This window comes from Haliotis rufescens, unplaced genomic scaffold (genome assembly GCF_023055435.1).
Source record: "Haliotis rufescens isolate VD_foot unplaced genomic scaffold, xgHalRufe1.0.p SCAF_11, whole genome shotgun sequence".
NCBI classification, from domain to species: Eukaryota; Metazoa; Mollusca; class Gastropoda; order Lepetellida; family Haliotidae; genus Haliotis; species Haliotis rufescens.
The window spans coordinates 1,337,338-1,356,333 of NW_025963791.1; the positions used below are offsets into that span (position 1 = coordinate 1,337,338).

General features: G+C 40.3%; 1 protein-coding gene across 1 annotated transcript in view; it reads right to left on the reverse strand.

Moving 5' to 3' along the window:
* Nucleotides 1–18,996, reverse strand: part of LOC124144577 — a 48,274-nt gene that overhangs the window by 11,482 nt on the left and 17,796 nt on the right. The window contains exon 2 of the mRNA XM_046514058.2: nt 5,684–5,845. Within this exon, the coding sequence (XP_046370014.1) occupies nt 5,684–5,845 (162 nt within the window). The remainder of the gene's footprint in view (nt 1–5,683; nt 5,846–18,996) is intronic.

An 18,996-nucleotide genomic window follows, 5' to 3' on the forward strand; every position in this document is an offset into this window, starting at 1 on the left:
TTGCAAATAAACCTTATTGCGCATCCAAATATATTAACATCATAATTCATCAGACATTACAACATCTATTAAATCATAAAACGATGTTTCTTACTCCTAAGTTTGATAAGTCTGTTAAATCAGACAGTTCATATTGTTCGTTAGATAAACGTACTTACAGGATCTATTTTAAAGCATGTTGGATATATAGTCGTCTTTTATATCTGTAAAAATCACAAAATAACGCAAATTATGATTTTATTCATAGTTGATACTTGTGAAACAAAAAACAAAGATGCCATTTGAGCATTTCGTCTGATATATACTAAAACAATCTAATATGATTATTCTTTTATTTGTTCTCTACATGTGATATTTGTAACTGAAAGGGATGTTAAGATCGAAGGAAAATGTTCATTTTCAACTAAATCGTTTTGCTTCGCATACGCGTTCAGTCCTCCACAATGATAACATTGATAATCGACGCTGGGTAACCTTTGTAGTCAAACTTGCATATTTAGATTTAATTTAGAACTTGAATGAATATATAAACGGTATATTTTCCAGTTTTACATTTCTTACAATGAGAGGTCTCAAGGTGGCGTATATTGGGTTGTGTCGACACAGTGAGATCAGGGGGTGAAACCAGCCAGCCACTATATCTAGATTGACCTTCAGTCAACATCTGCGTCGTGTTAACAGTAAAGGAAAGCCTCAAACTTGTCTGCACAGCAGAACAGCCATTATTGTGTCCAACACAATCTGTTCCCGCGTCTGCTCTATTATAGTGTCATCCGACTGTGAACAAACCATCGTCAATATCAACTGGGGAAAGAAGTTATATCCAGTCGATATATTTTCAAATGTAAATTCTCATAAACTGCAGGCAACCGTGTGTTTGTTTAAGGTAAAGAATCGCGCGACAACCGTTTCTGGGGCCATGTGAAAATTCGATAAATTCATTTCCTAGTTTAAAACTGGTCACATATCTCGTGAGTGATGACTGAATGATACTTCACGTGTTGTTAACGTAAGTAATGTCTGGCGCGCCCTGACAAAAGTTCCAGTTTACAAATATAATGGTAAACGCAATTTTATACCACAGATTGTTCTGTACAGATAGTTTCATCAACAAATAATTCAGTGATTCATCAGAATATTTACCCAGAAGCGAATTATGATCAGTTTCAAATGAAACATTTGACATTTATTCATCTCATCCCCATAGGGAAGTGAAGTTTAAATTACATTTTGTATCCACATTTCAGGCTACGAGCGATTTATAAATGACGATATTAAGTCTATAGGAGCATGGACAATGTTTCAGTACTGGAAAAGTTATTACGAGCAGTGTAAAAACTCTGTTAATGGTTTGTAATTATATAATGTTTATCTGAAAAAATCTAACAGTTCTTCTAAAGTACCTATCAAAAGTCTATTTCCTTCAAGAAACTTCATCTAGATTTCATTTACATTGCATCGATTAGGATGCCCAAACAATTTCTGGTTGTATTGAATTGGTAAAATGATTGTATGTGCTGCATGACTGGTGCCACATTTGCTGAAATCTTCTTGTAGTCAAGAAAAACGAAGACTTCATAACACGATTTTGTTGTGCATATAAAACCAAAGACGGCTTATAATAACTTTTCAATAAAGGCAAATTGTATATTGAATATTCACCTAATTCTGATTTCTGCTTAGGGTTTGTAAAATTATGTTAACTGTCATGAATGCAGCATTACACTGATATAAACAGACCTGGAGTACGTCTAAGGCGCCTGTGCAGTGTTGCATCCACTGGGCAAGCCAGAAATCTATAATCGTGGGTTCGAATCCCGTTTCGCCCCGATTATGTTTCTAGGTTTGTCAGCACCATACTCGTAGACATGGGTGTCACTTCTGGCTTTCCTTACACACCCAGCAGAAACACACAGCAGACACATCCAGCTGACGTATCCAGCTGACACATCCAGCTGACACACATTCAGCAGACACATCCAGCTGACACACATTCAGCAGACACATCCAGTAGACACACCGTGCTATAACTAGAAGACTGTTTAAAGCGTTGTAAAATTAAACTACTCACTCGTGATCACCTTAAGTACGATAATTCAGGAATAAATATATCTGCTGAGTATGCACATTTTTCTTTAATTTGAAACATAATAGTGTTTTTCTGTTGCTTCAAGACTGTTTATTTCTGTAAGTAAAACGAATTTGTTCCAGCATTGTCTTGAAACATTTTTATGCTTGCAAACACGTGCCAACCATCCCCATCAAATGCTACTTCATAGTGTCACATACTCTTTCATGATAATATCATTACACAAGCGAAGGGAACGGGCTGCATATAAATTATATTCTCAGCCTCCTCAGGGGTGTACAGTACGAGCTGTTTGAATATGTGAGGCACCACATCAACACTACACCTTCTCCAACCGGGTAGCCATTTACAACACATGGACACATTTCAAACCATGTCACAAGGAGCAACTACACTTCAATCTTGACTGTGTTTCAGTGCTTAGCAGGAGCCCCTTCTGGGATTCAGGGCCAGAGAACATCCTCGGTAGCCCTTGCTTGTTGCAAGAGCTATTTAACAAAGATCGGAGGGTTACGGTGTGCCGACCTGGCTGTATGTATGTCTTTGTGCTCCGAGGGCGTAGACATTCATTGTCTGGTTTCCCTGCCCAAGGCGTTCGTTATAGCTTGACTATTGCTGAATGCGGTGAAAAATACATTTACTTACTCTCCCCAACCCGGAAAATGATTGTTGCTGTACCACATAGGATACCATCTATATTCCTATGTCATCGAGACATTATTAGACTGATTTGTATGTCTGGTCTCTATTGAGTTGTTATTTTCCACTGATAGGAGGTGACCCCGTAGAAATCTGGTAGATATGTTTACGGAGTTATACTGAGGCATACATTGATGACCCGCAGAATACTGGCATGGGTGTCTACTGAGGCATACATTGATGACCTGCAGATAACTGGCATGAGTGTTTATTGAGGCGTACATTGGTGACCTGCAGAATACTTGCATGGGTGTTTACTGAGGCATACATTGGTGACCTGCAGAATACTGGCATGGGTGTTTATTGAGGCATACATTGGTGACCTGCAGAATACTGGCATGGGTGTTTATTGAGGCATACATTGGTGACCTGCAGAATACTGACATGGGTGTTAACTGAAGCATACATTAATGACCTGCAGAATACTGACATGGGTGTTTCCTGAAGCCTACATTGATGGATCACAGAATACTGGCATGTGTGTCTATTGAGGCGTACATTGGTGGTATGGTTGTTTACTGAGGCATACATTGATCACCCGCAGAATAATCGCATGGATGTTTACTGAGGCATACATTGATTGCCTTCAGAATACTGGCATGGGTGTTTACTGAGGCATACATTGATGACTTGCAGAATACTCGCATGGATGTTTACTGAGGCATACATTGATGGCCTGCAGAATACTGGAAAGGGTGTTTACTGAGGCATACATTGATGACTTGCAGAATACTCGCTTGGATCTTAACTGAAGCATACATTGATGACCTGCAGAATACTGACATGGGTGTTTCCTGAAGCATACATTGATGGATCACAGAATACTTGCATGGGTGTTTATTGAGGCGTACATTGGTGACCTACAGAATACTGGCATGGGTGTCAACTGAGGGTATACATTGATGGCCTGCAGAATACTGGTATGGGTGATTACTGAGGCATACATTGATGGCCAGCAGAATACTGGCATGGGTGTCAACTGAGGCATACATTGGTGACCTGCAGAATACTGACATGGGTGTTAACTGAAGCATACATTGATGGATCACATAATACTGGTATGGGTGTTTATTGAGGCGTACATTGGTGACCTGCAGAATACTGGCATGGGTGGTCCCTGAAGCATACATTGATGGATCACAGAATACTGGCATGGGTGTTTATTGAGGCGTTCATTGGTGACCTGCAGAATACTGGCATGGGTGTCAACTGAGGGTATATATTGATTGCCTGCAGAATACTGGTATGGGTGTTTACTGAGGCATACATTGATCACCCGCAGAAAAATCGCATGGATGTTTACTGAGGCATACATTGATCACCCGCAGAAAACTGGCATGGGTGTTTACTGAGGCATACATTGATGACCCGCAGAAAATTCGCATGGATGTTTATTGAGGCATACATTGATGGCTTGCAGGAAGCTGACATGGGTGTTTACTGAGGTATACATTGATGGCTTGCAGAATACTGGCATGGGTGTTTACTGAGGAATACCTTGATGGCTTGCAGAATACTGGCATGGGTGTTTACTGAGGCATACATTGATGGCCTGCAGAATACTGGCATGTATGTTTACTGAGGCATACATTGATGACCCGCAGAATACTCGCATGGATGTTTACTGAGGCATACATTGATGGCCAGCAGAATACTGACATGGGTGTTTACTGAGGCATACATTGATGACTTGCAGAATACTGGCTTGGATCTTAACTAAGGCATACATTGATGGCCTGCAGAATATTGACTTGGATGTCTACTGAGGCATACATTGAAGATCCACATAATACTGGCTTGGATGCTTACTGAGGCATACATTGATGGATCACAGAATACTGTGAGTGAGTGAGTGAGTACAATATAGCAATATTCCAATATGCTTGAAGTAAGTAATTACTATTACATGTGTGGACAAGAAGTAATTTAATTTTACAAACAATTCGAATCCTAATTATTGATTAGACCCGGTATAACTAAACATTCATGTTTAAATGCAGACATCAAATTAAATATGTTTGAATGCGAAACGTATTAAATACAACATCGTCGCTTTCATAATGTAACAAGTAATGCCTGATGTCAAACTGACCTTGTTTTGACATCACCATCAACTGTGAGAACTGGTATCCCGTTGAGTCTTTCGTTACATCTAATACTTGGTGTCATGCGGAAAATCTGACTGACTGCATCTTATGTATTATGGTTCATCAAATCCAGTTAACACGCGAGAATAACCAAATTTATATTTGCAGGAGAGAAAGGCGCTCATTTGCCAAATCCAAGCAAACAGTCGTACCTTTTAGGTAGAGACGAACCACCCGTGATAAAAGTATCTATAACATACGCTCAAACACTCCAGAGCCATCAACTACATGGACAATAAGGATCAAGCATTATTGAGTGTTTGCTGCATGTGTCGAATCACTTTGAGTATTACACGAGTATTATTTTTGGGATTCGACAAATGTCTCAAGCTTACATAAAATGACACGAGAATCTCTGTACATTAAAACGTCAAATGAAAAACTTCAGACCCATCACGAAAATCTTAAATTGCAAATTACTCTGAAAACTCCATTTACTGTCCTTGATTCTCGTTTTAGTGTTTCGCGTTGTATTTTCAGGTCATTGATATGCACGACATATTGCATTTCTTTTCATCATACTTTCCTATCTTACTTTTATGAATTAAATATTCATATTTCTTCTTTTATTGTTTTATTTTCTATAACGTTGAAACAAGGTTTTCGTGATTTGCTGAACAAAGTGAAAAAGCGTAGTGTAATCGGAACGATTTTGGGCAAAATCCATTAAAAGTTGCAAAATTGCAAAACCGTTATCATGTCCCTAATGGGCCACCGTAGAAATGTGCAAACCGCAACCCTTCCTTACCCCTATGTCCGTTCAGCTTGATACAGTGTGTCCCTCTGAAGAAGCCATACATGCAGTGCCTCTCTATCAGATGGAAGGTCTTTCGAGTATGGTTAAACGGGTCTTCGCAGTCACGGTTAGACCGATCCACAGACGTGCAGACATAGCAGTCAATAGCCAACACTGAAACAGACAAAAAACACATATTTAACGTCAGGGTTATTGATGTGCCTATTATTAGTTCCAAGTGTAGGGCGAGAGTAGCCTAGTGGTTCCAGCGTTAGCTCGTGGCGCCGAACGCCGGGTTTTATGCCAAATATTGGTACAAAGTAAATTTCGTTAAAATCAGATCCAAACAAAACATTTTCTCGTATGCGATATCGCCCCATGTGAAGACCTTCCTTAGAAGGTCGCGCCTGGATTTGTCAAATCTTCAGATAGGGAGATGATGCATGGAGTAAAAGATCTTATTTTGGGTAGATTGGGTTCAAGGCGGTAAAGGGTGATATGGCTGAAAACGGCGTGACACATACTCACTCTGTATATTGTTTTGTGGTGGTGTACACGGACAGGTAGTGTCTGCTCGTAAGTATAGCAGCGACTTTGTTAATGAGCGTAAATAGAGGTTGACGTTAACAAGGCTTTGTATAATCCTGCATTCCTTCATAATGTATTCCAAACAAAGATTTGAACCCCGGTCTATTTTCCGAAGTGCACGTTCACTTACCACTCGACTAATTAAAAATGTCATATAATTATATTTATCGTTATAAGACAGTAACAGTCCCCTAGAATGAAATTGGATATTTAACACCCTCTTAATTCGTTTTGTTTAACACCGCAGTTAGCAATGAGCTATATCATAGCAACCTGTATATATACGAGTCTGGGCCAAACAAACCAATGACTGATACTATGAGCAACGTTATGAAATCGCCGAGACTGACGGCCCGGTCTCAGTTTGTCGCCTGTTCGAATAGCAGTAGAGTGTTGGGGGCCTATTCTAATACAGATCCCCATGGGGTCTGTTTATTTAAACACACCAGCTGATATTTCAAACTGAACAAACGAGGATTTTATTTCTTCTGAATCCCTAGACATACAACATGCTATTTTCAATTAGCCCTTACACAAAGCTGGTAGTCAGAGGAAGCTGAGATATGCTAGGCATCCCCTACCCATCATGTTTTATAATGAGTGAGTATGTTCACTTGGCTTTATCTATGTCTTCTGGTAATGGGAATGAGCAGTCGAACATCGGAGACAGCATTTGAACACATACATAAAACCGTTCCACCGAGATCACGCTTAAATATTTAAACGCACATCGATCGCATCCAAAGAAAATTGCTAATAATAGTGTTTCAGAGCGCACAGAGTTCAGTTCTAACAATGCACCAACGTAACATGTCAGTTTATTGAGTAAAAGCTGGACATTGTTCATGTGCTTAATAACAGCCGTCGCAAAAGTCAACATCTTCTTTGAGGTATGTCTATAGAGCTATGGGGTAGTGACGTGAAATATCGAGCTGTATCTTCGTCAGCAGCGGTAAGACAATGGAGTCATTTCCTAAATATGTATTGCAAAGATGGTCATACAAAGAGAGTACAATACAGTTTTGTACATGTTGTTGGCAGCAACCGTTCTGTTCAGCAGCGATAGTACCATATCCTTGTGCTTAAAGCCTACACTCATCACGCCGAAGATTCCCAAAACGGATTTGTGAAGATTCCTTGTTGGTGTCCCCAGCTCCCATGATATGGCTGGAATATTTCTAAAAACATTTACACATTTCATTGATTTGAAGCTAAACTTTATTTTTATTGTTCGAAAAGCATTGTCACAACCTTTTAAACTTTTAGCCGTTTGTGACATCAAGAATACTTCGTCTACTAATCGTTAAGTTTGATTTGCCCGTCTCCTTCATCAAATAGTGAAAAAGATAACTACTACTGCATGAATCTTAGATACAATCTTATATTTTATAATGTCCTCCTGGATTTAGGATGTGAACATAATTCACGGACGGGTTTGATGCCTAACACTATTTCATACTCAAAAGTCATTGAACTGTAGAACAAACGTTAGATGCTTCACCATGTGTGTTCAATGAACTCGCTAGACTATACGTTAGATGCATTACTAGATATAGTACATGAAATCCCTAGAATATACGTTTGATACTTTATCATATGTGTCAAATAAACTCCCTAGAATACACGGCAGATGCTTTAGTATATATCGTAAATGAACTCCTTAGAGTATACATTAGCTACAGATATAGATGCCATCGATGTTCGTGGTAACTTCCATTATCCTATGTATACTAATCATATCGGCGCCCCTTCAAAATGTCTCATTTATATTATATACAATTAGACCACTGCAATATTTTTGTCATACAAAAAAAGTCATTTACGTGAATTGTGTCCGCTGTAGGCAGAACGATGCACATCTTTGAAAGATGAACTAAATTTGCATTGGGGGCCTATTACTTTTCTATGGCGCTGTAGGAAACGGCTTGTGGTAAATTGGTTGTATCATGTGTCCTCGTCAAGCCAGCCAACAGTGTTTTGTTATAAATGTGATTTGTTCTTCATGTGCTATCTTTGTTTTGTCCAATGATAAATTTCACATGTCATCTGACATTTTCAGCAATCAGTTTTCTTTCCGTACCATCTTCCTCTTCTTATCACATCCCGAATAACTGTGTAATATGATTACTCCTGTAATGATAAATTATTGATGACACAATTACGCAATAAAGTTTCAAATGACAAAAGAAATGTAGTTCTATTTAACTTTGATTCATGATCATTATGCTTCTTTCAAAGACTGTGAATATTTCCCTAAAGAGTACATGCATGTAACGTCTGATTAAATGACCAAGTAAGCTGGGGAAAGATTACTGAACGTTGAGCCACAAGCGGGACGTCTCGTTAATGAATTACCTTTAATAAAACATACATCAGTGTGGTAATTGCATTGCATTGGCTTCCTGCGGTCCAACATTATTTAAACCATCAGTGGATTACTATGTTTAAAACTCTTCATCTTTGATGCTGGTGATCGGCTCCAGGACGGGCTGCTCATCATTAATGATAGAGCGACAGATGGCGGCGATAAAATGAGACATCAGTGACGAGGGAATCCCGCAGTTCCTGGCACGGACATAGGTAATTACTTCATCAAAGACACCCACTCATGAAAATAGGGATGTTGACGAACCAATGACGCGGCTTTGATTTTGAATGCCTTGATAATGAAGTTGCCATCCTCTCAACATTCAGTGTCTATCACTCATCCGTATAGTATTTCTTACTATTCATACATCTATCACCTAGTCTCTTTCAACAATCCACCCTCCAAACATCTGTCTATCCATTCTACGACAATGCACCCACCCGTCTGTCATTATTTCATCTGTTCATCACACACACACGCACGCACACACACACGCACACGCACACACACACACCACCACCACCACCACCATCCCTTCACATCCATCACCACTTCATCCACTCATCATCACTATATGTATCCATCATGACGTCACATCCATCACCACTTCATCCACCCATCATCACTACATGTATCATCATCACTTCACAACCATCACCACTTCATCCACACATCATCACTACATGTATCTATCACCACTTCACATCCATCACCACTTCATCCACCCATCATCACTACATGTATCTATCACCACTTCACATCCATCACCACTTAATCCACCCATCATCACTACATGTATCTATCACCACTTCACATCCATCACCACCTCATCCACCCACCATCACTACATGTATCTATCACCACTTCACATCCATCACCACCTCATCCACCCATCATCACTACATGTATCTATCACCACTTCACATCCATCACCACTTCATCCACCCATCATCACTACATGTATCTATCACCACTTCACATCCATCACCACTTCATCCACCCACAATCACTACATGTATCTATCACCACTTCACATCCATCACCACTTCATCCACCCACCATCACTACATGTATCTATCATCACTTCACATCCATCACCACTTCATCCACCCATCATCACTACATGTATCTATCACCACTTCACATCCATCACCACTTCATCCACCCACCATCATTACATGTATCTATCACCACTTCACATCCATCACCACTTCATCCACCCATCATCACTACATGTGTCTATCACCACTTCACATCCATCACCACTTTATCCACCAATCATCACTACATGTATCATCACCACTTCACATCCATCACCACTTCATTCACCCATCATTACTACATGTATCTATCACCACTTCACAACCATCACCACTTCATCCACCCACCATCACTACATGTATCTATCACCACTTCACATCCATCACCACTTCATCCACCCATCATCACTTCATGTATCATCATCACTTCACATCCATCACCACTTCATCCACCAATCATCACTACATGTATCATCATCACTTCACATCCATCACCACTTCATCCACCCATCATCACTACATGTATCTATCACCACTTCACAACCATCACCACTTCATCCACCCACCATCACTACATGTATCTATCACCACTTCACATCCATCACCACTTCATCCACCCATCATCACTTCATGTATCATCATCACTTCACATCCATCACCACCTCATCCACCCACCATCACCACATGTATCTATCACCACTTCACAACCATCACCACTTCATCCACCCATCATCACTACATGTATCTATCACCACTTCAAATCCATCACCACTTCATCCACCCACCATCACTACATGTATCTATCACCACTTCACATCCATCACCACTTCATTCACCCATCATTACTACATGTTTCTATCACCACTTCACAACCATCACCACTTCATCCACCCATCATCACTTCATGTATCTATCACCACTTCACATCCATCACCACTTCATCCACCCATCATCACTACATGTATCATCATCACTTCACATCCATCACCACTTCATCCACCCATCATCACTACATGTATCATCATCACTTCACATCCATCACCACTTCATCCACCCATCATCACTACATGTATCATCATCACTTCACATCCATCACCACTTCATCCACCCATCATCACTTCATCAACCAGAAATCAACCCTCGTCATTCATCCATCTATCTATCCAGCTGTCCTTGATCCGACCCTGTCAGAATAATTATTCTGCCTATACATCATCTATTCATGAATATTCCATGTCTGTCATTCATCTTTCCACTCACCTACCTACATATGCCCATCTGCCTCGTCAACTAACCTTCGAAGTATTTACTAGCCTGTACATAGCCAACCAGCTATACATTAATGTCCTGTATGTACATCATCATCTGCAATTGTCTAACCTCACACATTCATTCAAAACTTTGTGTCTTCATCAATTTGTTAACCTCTATATCTTTCCTTGGTCATTCAAAATACCGTGTTCCTTCCCATGTGTACTCTTATATCCGTTTATATAGATTTTCTAAACGTTATGACAGACAGATAATGTGAGCAAACATTGCATTTCTTTTCTCTATACATATGAAAAGTTAATTACGTTTCATCACAAGGGATCAATATTTCAAAGTTTCATCCATCAAGAGTCTTTTTAATCAGGTAAGTTCTCATTTTAATCTTGTTTTTTTAAAGGAAATTGAATAGTTTCATAAATTTTGATTACTATGTTTTGTAAATAAATAAATAATTAACTGAGATTGTTAGTGGCTATATCCTCATAGGGGGTTAAGGTAGTGTAAAAGCACTGTCTCCCTGAGAGGGTATGTAAGACCACGTCTTTCAAAGTATATTTATTTCCACCACGTTTTTAATCGTAGCATATGTGTTGTTTTAACGTTTGGCTAAATTTGTTAATAATCGGCAACAACCGAAGGGATGATGTAATTTCGGCTGGGGTCCATGCATGTAGCAAAAGTACTGTAAGTCCCCATGGGCCCTAGCATTGGGATCTTCCTTCAGATGCTGGCGATGTATAGCCCTTTTTTACATTGTACTGATTTATGGTTGTATGCTTGTTTCAAATATTAATCTGTGATATTCTAGTTATTTTTACTGCCCATCGATGACAGGTCTTTATTTAGTTTAAATTTATGTATTAAATATGTATAACTTCTCGTCACGATATGGCTGAAATATTGCCGATGTAACGGAAAGCATTAGCTCACTCACTCACTCACTCACTCACTCACTCACTCACTCATGGAAATCTGGTGGCAATATTCCTAGATATATATATATATATCAACACGATGAAACTCCAAGTAGGGTGTGAGTGGGCCTTCATGCATTGCCACTCTCAATATTAACACTCACATGTCCAAGCCATGAGAAGCACATGGTCGGGCGAGTGAAGGACATTGGGTGACTCAGCGTTGTTTGTCCTCGAGCAGTTGATGACGGTAGTGGGAATGACGTCATCGTAAACAATACAAGCGAACTCTTCCGTCTTCAGTTAATACCAAAAGTCATTTCGTATTAATCATAACCATATGTTACCATGACAACAGACATCCATCACACGACCCCACGCACCGTAATAAGTATTGCATGTGCATTATTAGCATAGAACATGTCATCGTATCCAGCGTTTGTTGAGTCATTAGGTTAAACAAATTGTTTGAGGTTTACCATGTGTTGCTTAAGTAAACGTGTTTCAAAGTTACCCTCCAGACTGCGTCCGTTGTGTAAATATGTGTCTGGCACAACAAACAGCCACAATACCAGAGACTTTCGTCAGCCCTTTCGTTAAACTTCGTAAAAACTTAAAATGGCTGAACAGTGTGGACCTGAGTAATCCGGGAACTTAACTGACGATACCAGTGTCATATCTTAGGAGAGAAAAAAAGACTAGTGTCATATCAAAATATAGGCGAGTGGAATATCGTCTAAGAGGTGCGTTTTATATTTGGAGAAAAATAGGATGTTGTGATAGCATCTAAGAGTGAGTGAGTTGGGTTTAACGCCGCTTTTAACAGTATTCAAGTTGTATCACGGCGTGTCAGTTTAATGGGGGAGGAAATCCCGAATTTATGCAGGTCTCAAACGTTTACCATTTCGGTGAAACCCACGAGCACAGAAATGGTGCTGAAAAAACTAGAAACATAATCGGGGCGAACCGGAATTCGAACCCACACTCATAGGTTTCTGGCGTGCCCAAGGGACGCAACTCTTCACATCGAATCATGGCTCCTTAGACGACTGGGCCGCCCGTGCCCCCCTCATCTAAGAGGAACGTATGTTTGCATCGTATACATTGTAGAGAAAGTAGTGTGTATAATATCATCTATGAGAAATATTGGCTTGTGTCATATCTGTTGTAGAGGAAGGTAGGCCTGTGTCATACCTGGTGTAGAGGTAGGTAGACGGGGATGCTTCCATCGTATACACTGTAGGAAAGGTAGTATGTATACTATCATCTAAGAGAAAAATAGGTTTCTGTCATATCTGGTTGTAGAGAAAGGTAGAGACGTATGTCATATCTTGTGCGGAGGAAGGTAGACTTGTGTCATATCTTGTGTAGAGGAAGGTAGAGACTTGTGTCATATCTTGTGTGGAGGAAGGTAGACTTCTGTTATATCTGTTGTAGAGGAAGGTAGAATTGTGTCATATCTTGTGTGGAGGAAGGTAGACTTCTGTTATATCTGGTTGAGAGGAAGGTAGAGACGTGTGTCATATCTTGTGTGGAGGAAGGTAGACTTGTGTCATATCTTGTGTGGAGGAAGGTAGACTTCTGTTATATCTGGTTGAGAGGAAGGTAGAGACGTGTGTCATATCTTGTTTAGAGGAAGGTAGACGTGTGTCATATCTTGTGTAGAGGAAGGTAGACTTGTGTCATATCTGGTTGAGAGGAAGGTAGAGACGTGTGTCATATCTTGTTTAGAGAAAGGTAGACTTGTGTCATATCTTGTGTAGAGGAAGGTAGACTTGTGTAATATCTGGGTTAGAGGAAGGTAGAGACGTGTGTCATATCTTGTTTAGAGGAAGGTAGAGACGTGTGTCATATCTGGTGTAGAGGAAGGTAGAGACGTGTGTCATATCTGGTGTAGAGGAAGGTAGAGACGTGTGTCATATCTTGTGTAGAGGAAGGTAGAGACGTGTGTCATATCTGGTGTAGAGGAAGGTAGAGACGTGTGTCATATTTGGTTTAGAGGAAGGTAGAGACGTGTGTCATATCTTGTGTAGAGGAAGGTAGAGACGTGTGTCATATCTTGTGTAGAGGAAGGTAGAGACGTGTGTCATATCTGGTGTAGAGGAAGGTAGAGACGTGTTTCATATCTGGTGTAGAGGAAGGTAGAGACGTGTGTCATATCTGGTGTAGAGGAAGGTAGAGACGTGTGTCATATCTTGTGTGGAGGAAGGTAGAGACGTGTGTCATATCTTGTGTGGAGGAAGGTAGAGACGTGCGTCATATCTGGTGTAGAGGAAGGTAGAGACGTGTTTCATATCTGGTGTAGAGGAAGGTAGACGTGTGTCAAACATAACCGATGACATAATTTGACACGTGGTATATTTCATCCCCTTCAAAGGTAACATTTAAATTTATCATTTCAGGTAGTTGCCGTCAATAAGACAAGTCAATAGAGCAAAGCTAGGTAAGTCTACCTGAGTTTATGTTGAACCATTTTCTCCATACATCAACTTCAATGCCGAGCCGCTCACGGGGAGGAAACATTTACACTGGCGTGAATAAATATACATTGACTCCTGAATCACTGAGCACAACCAACTACAATGCAAGTGGCCAGTAGGTTACATTCAACACAAATATATTATCAACGTGGTATGTGACGTTCTTGCGCTGCTCCCAACATGAACCTTGTGTCAAATATTTATATACTAAGACGTCAATGTCTTAAGGGTATTAAGGGTACATGAGAAAGGGGAGTCTCAATGGTAGCGACAAACTCCATGTGTTGGTAACCTACACTTAAGTAGCAATGACACCAGGTGCCCTGCACATCTACCCGGCATGACAACTGAGGTCAATAAACAGTGCCTCAGACACATTCTATCAATTTCCAAAGCAGGAAAACGTTTCTGCAGGTCAGGGATGAGATCATAATAGACAAAGTCGTCGGCAACGTCCACAGAATGACATCATAATATGTGACACGACTAATTTGTTGATGGTGAACGTACTATCTGATATAATTCCAATACACCAGACATCTAAAATAATGAAACGCAACTGACGTCTCCCAAGACTAGAAACTATTCCCCAGATGATACACTGGATCACCATGCATTATATTTCAATCACTCAGGAGATTCTAACCAACTCAGAGGCATTTAAAGCGCGTTCTGACGATGTGGCTGCTCACTGAACAGGTTATTAATTCCTTTACATCCGGTGTCAATATAACTACTCTTACTGTGAAGGCTTATAAAATTGTCGGCATTGTTTCAATTTTCTAATTTTCTATATTTAAAATACATGGCTATCATCGTCAAAGATATCGTGAGCAACGTTTCGCTTCACTGGGTTCGCAATCACTGACTCCATGCGAGTGTAAAACTACGTCAGGACGTCACTAACACAAATTGCCCAGCTACAGAGAAACCCATTTAACTCGAATATTATTAACTCGGTGTATGGTTTATAACGATATAATGTTATGGTTCCAGCCCAATCTGTATTGACAGTGTGGTCTAATAACGCCTGGTGCGAGCTTCGGATGACTTGAAAGGTTACAATATTTTCAGTTTTTTTTCAAATCGGGCCTTGTCGAACGGCCGAAATACTAAATCAACAGGAACTTTAGTATTCATGTAATCACCTTAAGGGCCCCTTCGTGTTCGCTACATCATTAGATGGTTATTTTTGTTTAACATACTACTTATTTAAAATACCGGTATTAGAAAATGAACTTTTTTTTGGTTATGCGGATTCTTCTTTACGTCAGCGGTAACTACAGACATCATGATGAAAGTGTTGTTCGTTAATTTATTTTGAACAGGATGGCCATGTGGAGTACAACACTGGTGCTTTAATGGTTATGCGATGTTCCCATGAGCATCCTACACAAGAAATCTTCGTTGAACAAAAGTTTCAATTGATTTAAAGCCTTTTATCAGCAACTGCGTTATTTGGGCATTATAACGCCGCTTTTACATTTTATGCCCGCTTTACCATAGCAGTCTGGCTCCTTCAAATAATTGTAACATTTGTTCTTATCAATTTTCTACAACAGAAACTGCTTCTTGGCCATTTAAACAGAGTTCGTCTCATTTGCATTCAAACCATTTCCTCCAAGTCATTACTGTCACCCTTTCACGTGGTTTTCTCGTCTATAGACGACAACTATTGAATTATGTTTGTACGAAAGCAAAATATCTCATATTATATACTTTCTTGTGATCAGATGACTCACAAGTTACTTCCACTGACGCATATGGAGCTACATGTACTGTCGCCTTAGGCGAGTGGCTTTGTTGGAAATATGCCACTGTTCACTCTGCAGTGAATGGGCACCCGGTGGGATGTGACTGTTAACCTTTTAGCGCCTCACAGGCAGCTTGGGTTGTATGATCCCCAGGGAGATGACAGTGGGAATCGAGTGCCGACTGATCCACTGACCAGGGTAATAATATAGTGCCTTGATCAAGCCTTATGGTTTGGATTTTGCTCATGATAAATATGCACATCTTTATCATGGTGAGTACTGGATGTTTTTCTGGGGAGGAATATAACCTTGTACAAGTCTGTTACTCATGATGTCACTATTGTCATTACCTTTTTCAGTTTGGGTCAAAGAGGTCAACAAGAAAAGGTTACCTCTCCACAAACTTCAACTAAGGCTTAAGACTATGGACCTTAATGTCCTTGGATTTAACAGACGCTAGGTAAGGACCTTCTCACACACCTACGACAGTGCTACGCACTAAATAGTGAACTACCTTCATATCTTGCTGTGAAGGGTGAAGTAATTTCTTAAGACACAACAGTGGCTGTTTCCAGTTAGAAAATAAAGACGCATTTAAAGGCTTGCTGTAATCAATTGTGTTGTTTTAGTTCGTTCGTTCATTCGTTCGTTCGTTCGGGTTGAAAACCTCTACACTCACCCTTACTTGCACATATTCAAACTTCAAGTTACCCCTACAGTATGCATGTGCTGTTATTGAGCTAAAAACAACATTTATGATAACTGTGATAATGTAGTTAAATATTATTTCTCATTCACATAAATTATGCAGTGCTAGTGGACCAAAAACGTCAGTTCTGACGCTTTGTCTTTTGAAGTGGTTTTTGACACTGAGAAGTAAGAACTTTCTGAATCTGTCTGGCTGTTTCTTCACAACGAACTGTGAAACGTTTTTAGGAAGTGAAATCAGCCACATGTGTTCTGTGTACGGTCAAAGTGATTATGTTTTATTATTTGCGTCTGTAGAGCCACAACGATACTACCCAACAATAAAAGGACACGCTTGTACAAAAGTGTTAATCTTATGACTACTGAAGGTTGCTGTTCGTACATTAAGGACGCGCACCATAGACAGGGGCCACATGGCAATATGGGAACCTTCTACACACCTGGTGCAATGCTTCAGACTAAATTGTGCACCACTGTTAATTCATTAAGCTCCAAACAAACCTAGCTATTTGTAGTAGTCCGGACCTATGCCAGTTTTATAGTGCTAGCCGTTCAGATACCACGCCGCAGGTTAACATGGATTCCCTTTCTCAGACACTGTATACTGACTCTGAGCCAACCAGTCCTTGCTTTTCCCCCTTAATGCCGAGCGTCAGGCATGGTAACAACAAGTACCATCTTTTAACGCCTTTTGGTATAACGCTATCGGGAATCGAAACCGCCGTCGTTAAACCACTCACTGACAAAATGTAGCAAAGTGAGGAGGGTTTTATTTCGAGTTAAACGTATTGCAGTAAGAACTCATCGAGAGACACAACTAATAGTTAATAGAAAAAGTGATACTTTCCGATGGATCTGAAAATCCATGACATTGTCCCTCTGTGTAGAAATGGGGCGGTCGGTTAGCCTAGTGGTTAAAGCGTTCGCTCGTCACGCCGAAGACCCGGGTTCGATTCCCGACATGGGTACAATGTGTGAAGCCCATTTCTGGTGTCTCCCGCCGTGATTTTGCAGGAATATTGCTCACTGTGTAGTCGTGACCAGTTTCTAGAAAGTGAGTGATGTAGTGGGTTTTACGGCGCGTTTAGATTTAAACCCGACATATGACGGTGTGGGACAGATGGGCTAGAGGGAGTCGGCGTACAGAACGTTTTAACCACCAACATACCCCTTTATAGATATTAATATGAATGAGTTACACGCTAAAGGGAATACAAATATTAGATAAAGGGCATAACAGAAATTGGCGAGACGGTAGACTTATAGTCGTGGCATAGCGAGATGACAGACACAGGATGCGACTCAGACCGATTATGTATCATCAATCATTACTTAAGTGTTGTACGCCTCATAGCAAGAATGTTTTATAATTTGTAATAGTGTTATTAGTTTAATATACGTCAAGAACAATACAGACTACGGACGCCTAGTCTGATTGTTCTTCTTTCAAGCACTGGCAGCTTAAGAAGCAAATAGCACAAAGCTTTGAAAGTGCAGGTATAATAGTCTATTTAGAAGATGACCAAGAAAATGTCGGTTTAGCGAAATGGACACATTTCTTATAGCAATGTCCAACTCCTTACAAATGTATCAGAATAAAATGAAATGAATAAACCATTCAATTCATCAAGGAGGGGTGTTGTTGTAATGATTACTGTGATAGTCTCATTCTTCTTCCTGCTTGAAATCAGATTACTCGGCGATCCCCGTGAGATCGTTTTCACACACCCAGAACAGTTGGTGGGAATGTATTCTAAACAGTGTTACATTCTTCTACAGCTTTTAACGCGTAAGAAATAGAGACAACGTTATTACCCCTCTAGAAGTTGGCACAGGGAGGATATTGAAAATCAACAGCCGAACCCTGAGTCGACATCGAGAGCCGTGGACGCCGTCGCGGACGAATTCCGCCCACTTGATTCTGGCTTTGCTCATCCCAGTTCCACCGTAAAGGGAGGAGGAGGGTAAAGGAGGGGCACATTGTCTTGACTAGATCATCTCTCTGCGGCAAATAATCACAACTGGAATGTGAAAAACCAGCACACATATCTGCATGTATCTAATTAACTGCCATTTGGAGAAATTCTCGTTCCCGGAACTCTCCTCGATGGTGGAAGCATTGATGCCCGCTGCGCGAATGGGACGAGACTCTGAAAGCAATTTATTTTCGCAGAGGATATTCGGCAGATTTACAGTTGAAT